This window comes from Adelges cooleyi, unplaced genomic scaffold (genome assembly GCF_023614345.1).
Source record: "Adelges cooleyi isolate 19-005CV unplaced genomic scaffold, UGA_ACOO_1.1 ACOO_flye_CR_arks_rails_tigmint_CR_PRNA_23, whole genome shotgun sequence".
Classification (NCBI taxonomy): domain Eukaryota; kingdom Metazoa; phylum Arthropoda; class Insecta; order Hemiptera; family Adelgidae; genus Adelges; species Adelges cooleyi.
Genome location: NW_026095893.1, coordinates 7,773,484 through 7,792,578, shown reverse-complemented (window position 1 = coordinate 7,792,578; position 19,095 = coordinate 7,773,484). Strand labels below are relative to the sequence as shown.

General features: G+C 29.8%; 2 protein-coding genes across 3 annotated transcripts in view; one reads left to right on the top strand and one right to left on the bottom strand.

The window, feature by feature from the left end:
• Positions 1-11,496, top strand: part of LOC126835327 (uncharacterized) — a 39,182-nt gene extending 27,686 nt beyond the window's left edge. For both annotated transcript variants that reach the window (XM_050567822.1, XM_050567823.1), the window contains exons 3-4: positions 10,657-10,893; positions 11,147-11,496. In XM_050567822.1, the coding sequence (XP_050423779.1) occupies positions 10,657-10,893; positions 11,147-11,302 (393 nt within the window). In that variant the 3' untranslated portion in view covers positions 11,303-11,496. The remainder of the gene's footprint in view (positions 1-10,656; positions 10,894-11,146) is intronic.
• Positions 11,497-13,181: 1,685 nt separating this feature from the next.
• On the bottom strand, positions 13,182-17,087 carry LOC126835322 (39S ribosomal protein L13, mitochondrial). Its single transcript, XM_050567818.1, has 4 exons — positions 16,891-17,087; positions 15,706-15,829; positions 15,444-15,598; positions 13,182-13,876 (listed from the first exon to the last, which is right to left on the bottom strand). The coding sequence occupies exons 1-4, from the start codon at positions 16,912-16,914 to the stop codon at positions 13,634-13,636; spliced, it is 546 nt and encodes a 181-aa protein (XP_050423775.1). The 5' UTR covers positions 16,915-17,087; the 3' UTR covers positions 13,182-13,633.
• Between the last annotated feature and the right edge of the window lie 2,008 nt (positions 17,088-19,095).

Below are 19,095 nucleotides of genomic sequence, written 5' to 3'. Positions count from 1 at the left end.
ATAAATAATGTCGTACCATAACATTAAAATATCTTTATAAACCCGGTTCGCGGTTAGAATTTTACATAGTTATTACTTATTAAAATAATATTTACATGTTATAGTGTTATACTGAAAGATCCAAATGTTTGATGGTCACCGTAAACGTAAACATATTATACATTATGATATTATGTATTCTAACACGCGTCATATGTAACGTGATATTAAAGCATTTGTTATGAAACCTGGTCCTTGCCGAATAAATGAACAGCAAATAATTCTACTTTTTTTAAGCCCACATCTTTGTCAGTTAACAATTGGTTAACTTTGGCAAACGATAACAAAACAAATAATTAATTTAATAATACTCTATCTCCATAAATATTCACTACGATTACATGCGAAGTTAAGATTGATTTATTGTAATCCGAATTAGCTAACTTCCGGAGTTAAGAGAATGTAAACATCCGGATTAGTAAAAACCGGGTTAGCTTAAACCAAATTAGTAACTCTGCAATTGAAAATCGGCCTAAGAATAACTCCTAGAGTTAAAAATGCATTATTATGCACGAAAAGTCGTGTCCGTGCATTTCAAATAATTCCACGCATGCTCTACACATCCTCTCTACAATCAATTAAAACTAAACATTTCAACTTATATCTAACACATGCCAAAGGGGGTGGGGTCCAATAACAATATGTAGATTGGACCACAATCGACTTATATACTAATACCTAGAATATACCTTGTATAACTTAACCTAAACACAAATTATCCAACTTTCATTTACCATCATTCATCAACAATCATTAAGTTTATTTATTATTAAGTTTGCATTACAATACAAGGGTTTTTGAGTATTTATAAATAAGTTATTTCCATACCAGTCGTTTATTAAATACGTTTCAGAGTATTTTTATGGAGTTTTAGTTCCTAATATACTCGTATTGTTCTATTCATTATTTATATCACATTACACACTACCTACGATTTTTGTATGTAGGTAAATACTTATGATTTGTCCTTAGAGTTTAGACAATATGAAGTCGATAAATCAGATCTATTTTTTTAAGGCTGTTGACTTACCTATTGTTAAACGAGTCATTGACATTATCTAATAATAAAAAAATGTATTAAATTATACATCAAATAAAATAGTTGTAATCTAATTGATTCGTTCAATTGTTACAGTGTTCTTATTAACAAAAAATAATACTATATAAACAATGTAAAACAAACAGGATCCGATAAAAGTAACGGCGTTAAATTAAAAATAACACTCATTATTAACGGTACACCTTCATTATTAAAGTTAAATCGTTCTCAAAGATTGTTAAATTTATAAAAAGGTGTAGTTGAAGTTAACTTAAACTTTATAAAAATAAAACGAAACAAACGAGAGCAACCCGTAAGTGTAACTCGCTTAGGAAAACAATAAATTGTTTTTCATCAAACGAGATTTATAACGTCATTGTTGTTTGTACAAACTCACCTAAGCGCAGCTTTTAAATACTTTCTGACAGGGAATGTAAAAAATAAAACACAATGACTATAATAAAAATGGATTTTATTTTTTATTTTTTTTATGGCTGTTTTGTGTAGTTCATCATCTTGTAGATTGACGGACCTTGAAGGTCCAACGCTACCATCACAGCTTATTGTTGGACAAAATCAAATAGTGCACTTCCTATTAAAGCAAAATAATTCCTTACGATGTAAACAAACCAAATTCCTTAAACACAATAATCTGATGTTTGAACAGAAAAAACTCTTAAGCTATAATAATCCATCTATATTACGTTAACATTCTAGCCCAACAAATTAGATAAATCGAGTACAGAGAAAACTGAAGCTATTCTTTTATTATATTATTAAAATTCACGGTAGCTATCACTATTAGATGCCAAAATAAGTTTTTACATCATATAAACAGTTATTTATTTTTTGCAATGAATTAAATAATTTTATTATTATTATCGACGATGAGGTGATAAGAAGGTATTGATTTTGCAATAAATAATAATTTTTTATCTTATTTTATCCTAATTCCTAAATAGTTTAAAAGTACAATTCTGCTTAAACAGTGCATAACAATTGTTTATTTTTTTTTAATTCAAAATACCGCATAAAATTATTTAGGCATAGTTTACCGACCACCACACACGAACCTTTTATCGATAAAAGTGTTAAGTAATAATTAACGACGCCTAGAACAATCGTGCATATCTACTATCATCGTGTCGACAAAAGCCTTCAAAATATCACAATAATCGTGCGCACAATATACTGAAGTATGGATGAGAGGAAACGTTTTAATTACAGCAAGGTCGACAGGCCAAAACATATATTATTACCAGATCCGGCTTAAGAGCTTTAGGTGCTTGTAGGTTTTAAATTTTGGTGCTTCTCCATTCCATAACTCATGATTTTTGATATTCGCAAATATGGCATTTCCGAATGACATCTCACACTTAATAAAACGACAGTTATATATTCAATCCATATTATTTTATACTAATTATACGGATTACACGACGATAGCAAGGCAAATACTGAACTACTTTAACCTGCTCTATCGTTTCTGAGCGGTACCGACGATAGGTTTGTTGTTAACCGTATGAGCTTTTCTATTAACCTTTTATTATGTATGTCATAAAAATCTACATCACTACATAACTGGGGTGTTTTCTTAATCCTATACTCTTTTAGTAATTTTAGTTATATAATACTGATAGCCAGTAAATAATCTACGTATTAGCCTTGGACTGTCGTCGTTAAGTACAACGCAATCGCCCGCGCCCGTTTTTGACCGAAGACAATATTTTGTTCAATTTTTTATCGCGTTTCCTCAGCTCACCTAAATAGTACTTATTTACTTGTCTTAAGTGCCTAGATACTGTATATAGATATCATTACCGATAATGTGACGTTCGGTCATTTGCGTTAATGGCAGGCTCGTTAAAACCTCCTGTCTGATCTTCTCCTCGCCGACGGCGATGACGGAATTTTAACTACAACGCTCTATTCGACTAAATTCTAGAAGAATTTAATTGAATAGCACAGTAAATAATATAGTCCATATCTACTACGTAGTAGCCTACATAATTTTTGTACGTAATTTGTAAGCAAACGGGCGTATAAGTGCGGAAGTTCGAACTGGATGAGTCGGTCGGGCAAGGCGTTCCGGTGTATAAGACGTTTTAGTACGGTGTACGACCTCGAGGACGTCCTCTGGTACGGGATAGTGCGAACACGGTGTTGCGGTGTCGATATAGCTATAGAATAATAATAATATAATAAGCATAAATATATATATATATGCGCAATTTATTATAGAACCGTGCGAATCGCGTTGATATTATAGCCTTGCTGCAGTCTCACACATTTTTTACTATCGCATTAATATTTTGTTACTATTATATGCCTCTTTTCTTTCTCCCAACACCTACGAGATTATCATATTGCCAATAAATAAGGATACAAATGTTTAATAACTATTGGACCTACTTGCGACAGTTGACATTTGGCATTCATAGAAGAGCACATTTGTTAATTTAAAATTATACTTTTTCACACAATTTAATAAAGAGTAATCTTCAAGTTTAAATTACTCTTACAACGACAATATGTATGAATAATTAATTATATAGTATTATGATAGAATAATAGTTTCATTCTTTGTTTTGCTTCTTCTCATAAGTTTTTTTTTTTAAGTATTAATAACATATAAAATTTGTATAATACGCTAAAACCACTAGACTCAAAACTACAAAACGGGCGTAAGGTTAGATTAAATACAATATCTCTATTTTAGGTGAAAAATTAAATATTTATAAATAATTACACGTTTGACGTTATCATCTAAAACCAGAGGCGTATTCAAAAAACATAATATTTTTTATTAGTTAATATCAGTTTATTAATAATGTAAGTTGTGTGTATAAGTTTCTTTGTAATATTAAAATTTATAGCAAAAACCCTTTTTTAATTGAATATTTACAAGGGTTACAGTTACACCCATATTGATAAATTAGCTTTGCCAAAATTTCGGAAGCCCATCTTTTTCTATTATCAGGGCTGTTTTGTGCTGGTTACGTGTCGTTTGCTCCGCGGCCGAAGTTTATGTAAGCTGATTTTTGTTCTACCCCCACTATTCATTTCTTGCTTGTTCTACTAATTTAATACTAATATGTATGTAGTACTTAAAACTTGTACACAGCTGATCGCAAAAAGTGTCAAAAATATGCTGTAGTTTTAAAACTAAATTCGTAAATTCGTAAACAAATTTTAAGGGGAAAAATATAATTTGTTTATACAATTGTAATATAGGTTTAATTAAAATCTTCGTAAATTAATTTAAACGTTCTTAACATACAATATTACGTTTATCACTTCAGCTCAAGCCTCAAATTGCAAAATTTTAAAAATAAAGTGACTAAAGCACGTCAACTCTGAATATTCTACACTAAGATGTGATTTTTCATAACCAGTATTAAATAATAACACGGACGTACTACTGTGATGATTTTTTATTTATATACTAAGTATTTACGTAGAAATGCTCTGAGTAAAGGAAGAGCTAAGAAGACAGACTACCCATGTTTGTTAAAATATTTTTACAATTTTATTTCGGAAACCAATACCAAATATAGAGTATAATATTCTAATTCTATGTATTCCATGTTAAATAATCCAGTTGTCTGCTTGTACGGCGGAATTTTTCTAACCGCTTAAAAGTTTTACCGCCATGAAACTTGAAAGATAAATAAAACGTCGCAAAACTTTCGTTACCCAAGTACAGGCCATATACGTTAATTGTTAGTATCGAAATTGGTTTCGGGGACGGTAATTTAATACTCGCGGTTAGCTTAGGACAACGCAACGTAAAGGTAAACGAGTTCTTTGAAATTATATTGCGAAACTCGATTAAAAACACTTTACAAATGAAGATAAGCGCGACACCCTGATTGAGAACACCAAACACATATCTTATTGTTTATACACATCCAGTTGTTACAACAATTATTTATTTTTGCCGGTGCTCTAGGCTCGACCTAGATTCTCTACACAAGACGACCGGACAGGATTTGAAATAAAATATTTGTATTGTTATTCAAAGCTGTTAATATGTAATTGCGCGCGATTAGTTACAATCGATTGTATAACCGAAAGTGTCTTGGCTCGAACATTGGATCAAATAACCAACGACGGTATCCATTTACGCAATAGTCCTGTATGTTATAATGATAATATATTATACAGCAAGAGATTCACGTACGACGTACTCATTAATATATAATATGAATTGTACATACATAATATGTGTGTGTGTGTGTGTTTAATCCCCCGGGCATCGAATTTAAGTGGAATAATTTCCATGCGTTCAATTATCAAAACGAAAATCCCAAATCAAACCGTGTCGAAGCTAAATTAAGTTTTAGATTGCTTAGGCGTTGTTCTATGTAATTATAAATTATATTTTTGTACTTAATTGCCAGCTGCCATGATAAAATACGATACGGTCGGATATAATGTTTTTGGATCAAGATTAATTAATCGGCAATTACTTTTGCGCTGTACTTGCAGTTTCCAGACCACAGTGAAATGTAATAATTCCAAACAACCAGAATATTATATTGATATTCGTGAATCTTTGCAGTTTTGAGTTGATATTTTTAAGGATTTTTGACTGACTACGTTTTAAAAACCAATTACTTTTGTAGCTTCGATGCGTGGCTGAAAAGGTAGTTATTACTATGATGTATTTTCATTCAATTTTTTTATTAGATCTACGATATATTTTAACCGCTGAACCGATTTCTTCATGTAGCAACTCTGTAGATCTATACATAAGAAAAAATTGGCCAAAACTTTAAAAAATGTAACCCCATTCAAAATTGAGAAAACCCCAAAAAATGTTCACAAAAACATATTCATCAACTTAAAATCACGGCACCATAAGACTTTTTAAAAAAAATTAGTCAAATTGATTCTATATTTGTATGAAATATTCTTAAGATAAAGTACTATCGATAAAAATGTACAAACCAAAAAATAATCATAAACCCTCTCCCCTAGGAAATACACTTTTAGACCGTCGTACATATCTAGGATACTATGTATGTGACGACAGGAAATAAATTATTATACTGACTGACGCTTAACCCTAATCGTATCAGCTCCAATCCAAGTACATTTACAAGACATTATGGCTATAGAAGCGTTTATTTTACAGTGATTTTTATTAAATTTAGTTATAATAATTGCCAAAGACCCGTGATTTCCCACATCCCAATATACTCTGCCTCCACTACAGTGCTGACTTATGAATATAACCGATTATAGCGTAGGTAGGTTAGGTTAGGGAAGATCAACAGAACAAAAATAGCAAACCTACAACATATTGTATTTTATCGCACGGACTTCCTGGTAAATTATTATTAAACCCGATTACCAAGCTCCAAGCCAAGAACTAATGTAGCAATAACTGTCATTCACCGGCTACGGATGTGGATGCAGAAGTTTGAATTTTACGAGACACATAATATGTTAACACACGATGACACAGTACAATACCAGTAATTGGAGACATAAATGCGGAAATAGGTCACGAGCCACACAAAAGCCGACTAGGAAATTATATAAAGCATTATATCCACAATATAGTATATACACTGTATGAGAGCCGGTAGAAATGAATAGATACGAGTATATTATTACCAGTAGCGTATAAGGTGATCTATTAAGGGTGAGGCACTCATTTTCTCTTAAAATAGTTGCAATTTTGTAGTTTTTCTTTTTGGAGACACACATGAAACTAAAAAGTTCATGATGTCTTTTTACAATATTCAAATTTTTATCATTTTTATTTTCATCTATTAACTTTTGAAACATAAATAGTAACGTATATATTTATAATAAAAATAATTAAATAAACATTTTGACTGACCGATAACCAGTTTTAGGATAAAATTATAAAAGTTTTTAATTTAGGACTGGTGATGGAGTGCACAGTAATGCGTACAGATAAAAATAACACTACACTCCACCCTTACTCTCGTACGTTACCATTTAAGCTTCAAAAGTTGTTAGAGTTCTGAGAAATACTAATAATAGATAAATATTTAGTAACTTTATAATATTGAAAAATAACATAAATAAAAATGTTTTAAAAAAGAAAAACAACAAAATTGCAAATATTTTAAGAGATATCGAGTGTTTTATTTTTAATAAATTACCCTGTATAAGAAACGTCTACATTTAAAAAAAAAAACTATTATTCTGTACATTTCTCACGGAATAAAATAATGGTTTACGTATTAGTTAAATAAACATCGGTCTAGATCACTTAACGTAAAACTTTATCGTACATAACCATGTTAATTTACTTTCCTCGAAAAAAATTTGGGACTACAGATTTCTTTGGACAAAACAGTTTATTTTAATTTTGAATTTAGTTTTCCAATTTTGCCTGTGATATGTACGCGAAGATATTATTTTTCGCACTCAGATTACATTCAAAGTTATAAGCTCAGCGTAAATGACAATGCTTGGTAGTCGGTAGATATATACAAGACAATAGTCAATAATTTCATAATATTGGATCATGTGTATGGGGCAAATATAAAATTTATTTTTAAATGAATTGGTTTATTATTTAATTTAATTGGTTATTTATTTATTTATTTTTTGCTTAAGTGCTTTAGATTATAAAACATTTTTCTTTTTTTTAAACAAAAATTATAAGTTCTTTTGTAAAAAAAAAATCGTATGAACATTTTACCTATTTGCTTAAATTACCGCAATTATTGACCACAACATGTCATTGCGATCGGTTCTAACTTTTTACTTGGACGAATAAGTTTAGAAATATTTGACAACTTTGGCGACGGTCTCCTCTTCTCATTGTAAGTGGCGACCGTTTTCTAAAATTACACTTTTATATACACGTATTATATACCGTTGATTAATAATGGAAAAACAAAGCTTTAGACAAAACGCGGGACACACCGCCATACCGGCAAATAAAATAGTCTCACACTTGATGTAAGGCCGGTGTTTATCAGTTTATGTCGTAAGCTGGTAGGCATATTATTGTTTATATTATTATTATTCTTTTTATGTGCGCGGACAACGATTGCCTAACGAGAACTAATAATTATATTATCACACACGATATTATTATTATGTTACAACTTACCTGTTACCGTACTTATCTTTGGTCCGCTCGATGCAATCGTTTTTGTTGTTTTCTTTTTACCCGCGCCGTCGGATTAGTCGACAAACTAGATTTTTAACGACGACACCGGACATAACCTTATAAAACTAGTTATGAAGACACAGCGGGGCTGTTTTAGACGTAGAACATAGGCGTGTTAAGAAATAACCCCGCGCTCCACTACTCGGCCAATGGTCGACCGGCGACCAGTTGATAAAGCTCGAGAGTTGAGAGATAAACAATATCGATACTTATTGCATTAATGAGAAACAATTAATAATAACATTTTACCATAAGACCTATAACTCTTGGGACACTAAAGTTTATATCTATGTCGTATCAACTCTACGTAGTGGGAATGCAATTTAACATAACAGACAACATCTTGCCAGAAAGACGGTAGGCAATAGATAATATAAGTATAGACCGCTTATAATGCTGTTCACTTTCGATAAGGCCTCTAAAGCATAAAGCGTTTGAGGTAATCTATGTAAAAAATGTCTAATGTATAGTCATGAGAGAAATCCTTGGTTTTTCGTTTTCCGCTAGTTTTTATCGCTGAAACCTCTATAGATAGGTTATTACTTGTTTTGTATTGCTCTGAACCGTCAATATCGTATTTAGTCAGAGCAACATCCAATTATTCACAACTCACGAATAATATAATGTTGAGCTCACCAGACACAACCCGCGTCGGTTAACACAACTCGATGGGTTTTGACATCGTTTCAATGCCATCGATTTATTGTGCGATAATATTGATTGACGCTATCCTTTCAACGGTGCATAACAAAAGAATGTCTTCCGTGTTTAAGTATATATTTATTATATATCCGTCTCGAATACGAAATATTTAATTAATATTTGTTATCATAATAGTAATAATAATAATATGTATACTATTTTTTATATATTTATGAGATAATTTATTGTCTTCGTGAAGCGGCACGATTTCGGTGACTGGCGTAGGTGTTGTTTTAATACTTGTCCGGGGTCACCGATCGTTTGTATTGGATCGTTCTTGCCAGAGGCACACGATTCGTATAGCATAGTTATCAATTGTTTGTTCGTGTGTAACTAACAATATTCCGAGTGGACGTTATAATTTTTAAGTGTTTATAAATACAACCTGGTAGATCACAGTGGCGGATCCAGGGGTTGTCCAAGGGGGGGGGGCGAAGTTTCGTTTTTTGTAGGTATAATAAAATTACCTTTTTTGATTTTTACTTTTTATTAATTGTCTACAAAATATTAATATTAATTATTTTGATTAGTTATTTTTTAATTAATCATTATTAATTCAGTTTAATTTTGACCCAATAAACTTTCATTGAAAATCGCTACAACAAGTTTGTTTAAATATCAAATACATACTTATAATTAAGTAAAGTACAATACTCAGATATTTATAATATAAAACTAATGCTTTTTTTTTCTTTAGCAAATCTTTTAATAATATCATCTACATTTAAAGGGATTCGACACTGGCCGTTTTTTTTCAGTTAAAACACATCATTTTTTGTCCATCGCACAGGCCGAACCAGTAATCCGATAAGTAATTTGAAAACAGATTTGAATTCGCCATGAAGTTTACTTAGGATCGGTCAGGGTACTTTTTTCAATTTTTAATTTTAACCCTTCTCAAATTTGATTTTAAAATTTGAAATTTTTATAAAAAGTACGCTGACCGATCTCAAGTAAACTTCATGACGAATTTAATTCTGTTTTCAGCGACGAACAAAAAATGTACTATTATATTAACTAAAATGGTTTTTACTCATAGACAAAATGATTTAAATTGAAAATAATACCATGAAGCTTATACAAATTAACAGGTAAATTAATTGACATGGCCGAAATTTATTACAACTACTTTTTTCTTGGGCCACGGGGCGATCGCCCCTCCCCTTAAATCCGCCACTGGTAGATCAGGGATATATTTTGGAAGTATTATTTAATTAACTAGAAAATCTCTACAAACATAAAAATCGTTTTCATAGAGAGCATTCCATTTTTATAAACACGGGCTGAACCCTGAAAATGGGACTACAGAGCGCAAGAAAATCGAATTTGTACTTATTTAGAACATATTTTTCTATTTAGGTAAATCTAAAAAAATTAAAACTATTTTCATAGTTTCGAGTCACTTCTACATTAAAAGTGGATAAACCCTACTGCCCCACTTGGTACTCGGTTCAGAGTTCTCATTGTACCCTATATGTTTCCCTTGACGTCTGTCTAAAACTTTAATAATACAATTAACGTTTAAACTTTTTTGACAAAAAAAAAATAAAAAAAAGTTAAGGTCTCGTTGACGAAAAGGCGTTGACCACTTCAGTTAACACTCACCTGATAGTGTTATTGTACTGACTATTGCCCATTAATTTGCATCATTAATTAAGAATAGCTGAATATTTAATATTGCGATTAATATTTTATTGTATTTTGTTTTCAGTGTTTTTGCCTGATTAACTTGGCAGCTGCCATATCAGTGCCGACTGGTAAAACGACACCCATTGAACCTGCGGTGATAGAGCCCAAGGCGATCCCAATGCCCCGCCAAGACTTAACTCCCCCGGCGCCCGTCCACGAGTACTCGGAAGACAAACCGGAACCGCCGCCCTTAGATCCGTCTTTTGTGCCCATCCCGTATAACTTCCTCGAGTACTTGGCTGCCGGGAGAATTCTATTGGTAAGCAACCTTACTTTGATAATTTTCCATTTTGCAAACAACCTGTAATACTTACTACAACGTCGGTCCGACAAACAAAAAACCTCTTTGGCAAACACGAAAGCTTGTATTAAATTAATGTCGTGAATTCTTCTAAATGGTCCGCTCATGTGTATTGCTTGACATCGCAGTGCATTAATATTGTTTGCGCCTATTAAATTAAATGAATTCACTTGCAGCTAAATTATTTAAAGTTTCGTCTGTTCACAAATAGGTACCGATGAAAATCAAGTTTCAGAAACCGTATTCAAAGTACGAGAAGTATCCGCTCACGGCTGCCAAATACCAGAAACTAATGAAAAACGACAACTTGAGGCGGAAGTACTATGAACCGCTACCGGAACAAAACGCCATTCCGTACTATCAATAAGAGCCCCATCCGTTTACGTTGAACGCATCACTCATCGTAAACCGAACACACGTTTGCCATGTCTATTATATAAAAAAAAACAAAAAAATGTAACATATTATTTTTTACTTCTTAAAACAAATTATTGTAATTATTATTTTTTTAATATTGTTATGTAGGTAATGTAAGAATATAGGTATTGTTAGTTAGTATTATTATTATTATTATTATTATTATTATTATTATTATTATTATTATAAACTAGCTGTAATGTTATACATATGCGCGTGAATGCGTTTTATCTTACTAATCCGAGATCTCTACATCAACTCTTCGGGTACATCAGATTTTGATTAAATAATAACATAATTGTATTCGTATCAGCAATAGAAAGACAAAAGTCGAAAATATAATAAAATTACTTTTCCCAATAACTACATATTTATTATTATAAGTATTAGGTACAATAAAGTATTTATTGTAAAATTAACTAAAATACGCGTGCTTATAACTTTTCTTTATTATATTTTATTTAGAAATGACGTCTGTTGTAAAATTTCTGACACGATTCTGATTACTATTTACTAGGGTGCTGAACTTCTTGACTGTAGGACGAAATAGATTAATGTGTAGAAGTAAAATATGATGAGAAATAGACAATAGTAAAACTATTTCTGATAGTGATAAGTGTGTACAGGAATTCAGAAAACTGAAGATAGACCGAAGAAATGGACCGGAAAAAATATTTTAAAAATACCGATGGATACAAATTTGTAGAGGGAGAAAGAGAAGACTCGACTGACTGACATAATTTTCATGAGATGAAGCGATCAAGTATTCATAGTGTTTCTTTTTGTAAGACACTATGGTAAGAACTATTATACTACTTATTATCTTATTAAGATACTGTTATGTTATATTTTAAAATATATTCATTTAAGCCTTAACACATATTACTTAATTAATCTAATAAATAACAAAAAAAGCAAATTAATAAATTATAAAATACAAGTTTTCCGAAAAAAGATAATTCCCTCCTCTGTACTCTTTAATCATTTAACCACTGTAATTTTTTATGAGATCTTCTTTAATCGACAAAAGTAAGATAACAACCTAATGAATACATTTTGTTGATACTTTTTTAGTTTATTTTTTTTTACATTTACTCTGGTTTGCTGTTTCATACACAATCGGCGAATCTGATTTCCTTCACTGCCTTTGGAAATACGAATAAGTAATTTGCACTAAGAGTTATGTTAAGTCTTATGATAGTAACAACTTTCAGCTTGATTTTTAATACCTATTGGTAATAGAGGAGTTTCAATTTGGAATAGGCAATTTTAAAACCATCTGATTGTACACATATCATAAGTATTAAATATTAGTTTCACAATTTTGTTTGCAACATCCGATAATTAGTGACCGATAAGAATAGTCAATTATTGTGTTGTCGCTGTGCTATCATCTCAAAGCAGATTTGAGAGATTTTGATTTGTTTAAAAGGCTGACAAGGTCACTTTGGTAACTGAATTGTAATATTAGATTGACTATTGAAACAACAATGTTAAAAATATTGCACATTGATTTTGTTTTTCACATATAACAATAGCATTGTCTTAAAGAGAACAATAATTAAAAAGTGTAATGACATTAATACTGCAATCTTAAACAATGATTTGTAATTTGATTTTATAAATATCCAAGGGTTATACTTAAAATTTTCCACTAAACCTTTAGAATTTTGGGTTCTTTTTTCTTAGAATAATTCTTAACAAATAAAGTATGTTCATTGATAACAATTCACATCGTTTCTGAAATGTTTTTTCTTCTCCCGATAAATATTGTTGAACAATTCTGATTCCAGTAAATGATATAAGTTAAACAAAGATATTGGACAATATTGACGGAAGACCTATCAGAAAAATTGTATATTTTTACATGTATCTATAACTGATAAAATCAAATGATTAACAAAATTAATAGGCCAAAAAAAAAATCAGCAACATTTCTGTGGAAACGAGATGAGTTTTCAGCAATTTTTTACAATCTAGTTTATCCCTGACATTATTGTTCTTGTTTTTCACAATAAATTTTAAAGCGACAATATAAAACAATTTAAGGAAAAGGCTAGTGTTATAAATTAATTAATAATTTACATATACTTGACTAAAACTTTTTTAAGTGTATCTATAAAGTACATAATTTATAGATAGTAAATATTGCCAATACCGGATAATATAAAAAACATCATATATATACAGCAAAAACAATACTAAAACTGTATCTAAATATAGAAATAAAAACTAAAAATAGTCTAATATACATAGATAATTATGAAAATATAAACTATATTTATTCTTTTGTCTTTAAAACATAATCCTCGGGGTAGTCGATAATTTTTGGATATTTTATGACTTCTTCTTGACTGTACGAATCCAATGTTCTAGGTATAGACCGCAGCGGTCTAATCTGATTCGTAACATTTTCCAGTATATCGCTAGGCACATTCGAGTCTGGATAAATGTGTAATCTTTCCATGACTACCCTTCGGAATAAATTTCCTTTCATATGGTGATAAACTGCTTTTCTGAAAATCTGAAAAATAATAATTTTTAATATTTCTTATTTTTAATTATAAATACGAATAACTCTGAACAAAATTTGGTAAATTTAATCATTTGTTCAAACTAATCTAAAATTTAAAAACATTTCAATATGGCCTTGTTATAAATATTTTTTCTTTGGTGATAGATGTGTCAACACTGTTCCAAAAATAAATTGAGATTAGACCATTGTCTAATTGGAATATCTTCCAAAGGTTCTCCCTCAATCCATAAGGCCAAATGTTTGATTCTAGTATTAAAATAAGATTAATATTCACTAAATAGTTATTGGTATACTTTTACTAGTTAAGATGAAATAAGGTCACTTAGATTATGCACTATTCCAGTTTTTAATGATTCAATATTTTTTTAAGTCTGAACAATAACATAAACTTTATTAGTCCACTGGTTCACCATTAAAATCAAGAAATGTGAGTAAAATTAAATACAAAAAAAAAGATTTTAATAATGTTAAACTATATATCATATCAGTTAATAGATAACACTAAATGTTATTAATTAACGTGTACTTATTTACTGAAAAAAATAATGACAGCGTTATACAATAATCAATGTCATATATTTTTTTATTTTGAACAATAACTGCATAATGCATTTTAAAAAAATCAATGTACTTTATGTAATAATAGAAGAATTGACATGCATTTAAATAAAATTTGTAGTTGAAAACCAAACAGCAAATACTTTATCAAAGATTAAGAGACACATAAGCGGACAAGCGTCAATTTTCTAACATTGACATTTTCTTGTAAAAACACAACTTATATGTAAATTTTTTAATTTTAATTTTCAAAATTGTATTATGAGCGTTTATTTTTTTACTTTTTTGTAGTTTTGCTAATAAATCTAACTAAATTTTAATAGCATAATCTAATGTTACCCTGAAGCTATAAAAATAACTATACAAGATGCAATTATGTAAAATTTAAAACAGTTACGCAAAATAATACAATTACAATTTTATCATTTACTATTATCTACTATTTGCTCAAATACTTTTTGCTATTTTTAATTTACTTTTGCTGTTATTACTTTCTCAATAATTTTTTTTTTATTTGGCCTAGAATCACTGAAGTAAATTAACATCCTAGCTATCATAATAATACAGTGGACTCTCGGTAATCCGTCCATGTCATAACTGGCATGTCCGGCCCTATTAATTTCATAATACAAACAAATAATAATCGTAATACGTGGCTAATAAAATTGATATAGTCCCAATGAAGCAATTAGATATTTTATTTCTTAATGTTACGCCACTATTACAGCCAATGCACCAGCATGTTATTCAAAATATTAAAATGCAGTAAAAAGAGCCAATTGTACAAGGTCTTATCTAAAGACGACAGTGTGATCAAATCCTTAAAAGACACCCACTTAAAGGATGTGATTTTTTTCCTTGCTAATAATGATTGGGAATACGAAAGCGAAAAAGTGATTGTTTGTTTGTGGAAAAACTTGTGGCCTAATATGCCCTTGTTATATTGTTATATTGTTATATTGTTATATATAACTTATATTGTTATATTATTTTATACCATTGTAGGGTCTTTATTGTGCAATTCCCAAGCTGGTGTCCATGATGCTCCACCTGAATATCCAGTATGATGGAAGTACACACGCCGTCGCCATTCTTCACCAGGAAAAGCTATTTTCTTACTATTAATGACTACAACATGATCTCCAGAATCAACTAAGACAAAATAAAAATTTAATTTATTTCTTTGTTGAGATTTAAAAAAAAAAAATAGGTAATTTAAAACTTCCAAACAGAAAAATTGAAATAAATGTTAAAATTACCATATGGATGATAAATGGGTTTATAGAGTCCTTTTAAATATTTCTCAATTGTATTTGCGCTCTCCAAAGGGTTCTGCCAAGTAGCATCAAATAGATGCCAACAACGTGCAAATGTTTGCCATTGCTATACACATAATCAAAACACATAAGTCACAAAACAAATATATGTTATAAAAGAATATATAACACATTTATGGTGATTTTTTTTTAACAATAATGTACCTAAAAAATTATTTAACATTTTATATTAAAAGATAATGAGAAGAACAATAAAAATTCTGTACACATCAGTGGCGTAATTATGGGGGGGGATTTAGGTGTCGTATCCCCCCTTGACGTTTTATATATCACAATGGTATACAAACGGAAAAAAAGTTGCGGGAGGGAGGGGGTGATGAGTAAAATGTATGCAGTTTTTTTTTATCTCCCCCCACAAACATGACCAAATTATGCCACTGGTATACATTTCTAAAATATTGAATTAAAAAAAAAACTAACATTTTATTCAAATTACAAAATGAAACAAATTATATAGTATACTATAAATTAACGCAACAGAAATCTTAATAATTAATATAAAATCACATATGTAACTGGTAATAACTGAATAGTTAAGAATAACAAATCAGAAGTTATAAATAAATTCTATACTGTGGAGCAAACATGGAAGGTATGAATTTAAAAACGTGTTATCTGTATGTGAAGACAGGTCCCAAGAGATAATAAAACAGTTAAAAACCAAGATAGAACCAAAATTGATAAAAAAATTAATGAACAATTTAATCTGTCGTTTGTCCACAGTGAAGAGAAGTCTCTTAAAAGATGGCTAACCCTTTCTGAAAGAATTGAAATGCCCCTGTAGGATAAACGTATCAACCACTATCGAATTATTTTTTTTTAATATATTGATTGATAAAAACTAAATAATGAAAGCCACATTGGTAAAAAAACAATGTCGGATTTAAAAAAAAAAAGGCAGTAAGCTTAACAATACTTATATGCTCTATGACAATTCTAGGCAATTTGTGAGTACTGAGTATATTTCAATTTAGCACTTTGTACAATATGGTATTCAAAAAATGAATGCAAAGAAACTTAATATTGTTCTTCACTTCATTATCTCACAAACATAACTAAGTATTTTACATTTATCTTAAAAAATCATATATACTTGGATCAATTTACCTTTACTCTCCCCAGCTGTGACATATTGTAGTCACTTGTATGTCAAAAATAGAGGTTGTTATAAATTATATGACTTAAAATAACTATAAATTAATTCTATTTCTATTTTTTTATGAACTAAAAATATAAACGACTACATTAATCAAAATTTTAATATCGTCGAAGTGCCGACAAGAAATGCGTTTTATATATAATCTATTATCATTATGAGATATATTTATAATAACATTATCAGTTTACCACGAAACCCAAACATATAACATATATACTGCAACCAAGGTAAAATGATAAAATGCTGATTAGACAAGGATGCAACGACCATTGACTATAAATACTAATATTAAATAAATAAATCCACTTCACAATCTTGACATGGCCGACCGCTTAATAAGGCAAAACCACAATGTAGAGAAGATCTTCTCTACATCGTGGGCAAAACTTACGTTTAATTTAGCGTAACGTTAGTATAACTAAATGGTTTTATAGGTTAGGAACTTAAATTATAATACAATAAATACCGCCAAAAAGACTATTAAAATTTCAAAACCAAGGGAATTAAAAAAATTGATTGTTTTGTACAAATGATTGATTATGCCATATTTAAATATTATACTACTACTCGATGTTCTTATTTATTACGTACATGTGCTCTACTTTTTTTATTTTTCTGTACTAAATACAATTTTTTTTTATATGTCTAATCAAATTTGTTTAATCGAATGTAACAAACAAGAAACTATCAGCATAAAATGCCAGTATACTAGTGGCATTGGCCATTATAAGTTATAGCTGTTTGTACCAGCTACAATTAAATTATAAGCATAGTTGGTGCAAACGGTCTTTAGAGATTTAAGCTTACTTTACTATTTCGTTATTTTTTCAATCACTTCTTCAACATATAATTCCTCCACAATTTTGTATAATATAAATCATAAATTATTCTAAATGTGAAATATTTGTCTTTCTAATTCTATAAGGTTCTCTGCCTAGTACTTTACTTGGTAGTTTTCTACCTAGGTACTTTTTTTAGTCTACAGATTTTTATAAATATTGATTATAAACATTATACTTAATTTATGGTAAAACCACTTCTTATGCAACTACCTTTTCTATTTTTATTATTATATAAGAATATTCTAAGATATATTTATCTAAAACTATAACCGAAAGTGATATTATAACTTTCAAACAAACGCTTTGAATCATCAGATGGTAGAAATATTAAATATCAAGAAAACATCATTGTATAGGCAATAATGTGTTTGAAATGATAATTGTAAGATTAGAATATGATTAAGGTTGATGATAATATATAATAATTTATTATCGTTGCAACCCATAATTGTAATTTACAATATAATGAAAATATGTTCAAATGCCTGTTAATTCACTTACACGTAACAACCTAGACATTTAAAATTTACCACGTCAATATGAATTTTCCTCATTTTTTTAAAATCAAAATTAAGTTTAACTACAGATGTTTAAGAAAACCGTATGTTTTAAACCCACTCTAGATCTTAATTCAGTCTAATTTCTAGACCTCATTTAAACTGAACACTTCGCTGAAAAGAGAGCAAAAGAAAACGTTTCCAGTTAATTCGACTAATTATTTAAAAAAATTACAGAGCGCCAGATAAGTTTAAAAATATCTTTTTCTCGATTTTGATGGCCAAGTGTGGGACTTTTTACATTTTTGGCCTTGTAGAGTGTACCTTTCGGGTAAGATTTCTGATCTATAGAGTTGCTACACGAAGGAATCGGGCTTGTAAGATGTCGTAGGTTATCTGTAAAAACAATACTTTTCAGATCCGCATCGAAGCTAGAAAACTCACAAAACACAACATTAATTTACCTGTGTTCTGCGCAATGCTATAAATAATAACTTTCAAGGTTTTAGATTGTAGACTGTACAGTCAAAGTTACAACTTCTGACAAACTCTTAAAACAAAACGAGACAGCAAGATTTACTAGGTATAAAAACGCCTATAAAAAAAATACCGTTAACATTATAAATCAAGTACAGTACAAGTAGAGACGCCAGTTTATATATTTTATTTATAAATAATAAATATACTACAATATACCAAGGGGTTTAGTGTAATTCTCGGCTCTTAAAATAATTGTAACTAAAAAAACGATAAACTAATTAATCGGTAATTTTCTCTTGAGAGAGAAGAAAATATTTTAGACTAGGGGCCATTG

What these genes read in the sequence shown, in the direction of transcription:
- LOC126835322 (XM_050567818.1), bottom strand. Translation starts at nt 16,914, where the DNA reads ATGTCACAGCTGGGGAGAGTAAAG. An exon ending in CACAGCTGGGGAGAGTAAAG is followed by an intron (nt 15,830 to 16,890) that starts GTAAATTGATCC and finishes TTATGTGTATAG; the next exon opens with CAATGGCAAACATTTGCACG. An exon ending in ACAATAAAGACCCTACAATG is followed by an intron (nt 13,877 to 15,443) that starts GTATAAAATAAT and finishes ATTATTTTTCAG; the next exon opens with ATTTTCAGAAAAGCAGTTTA.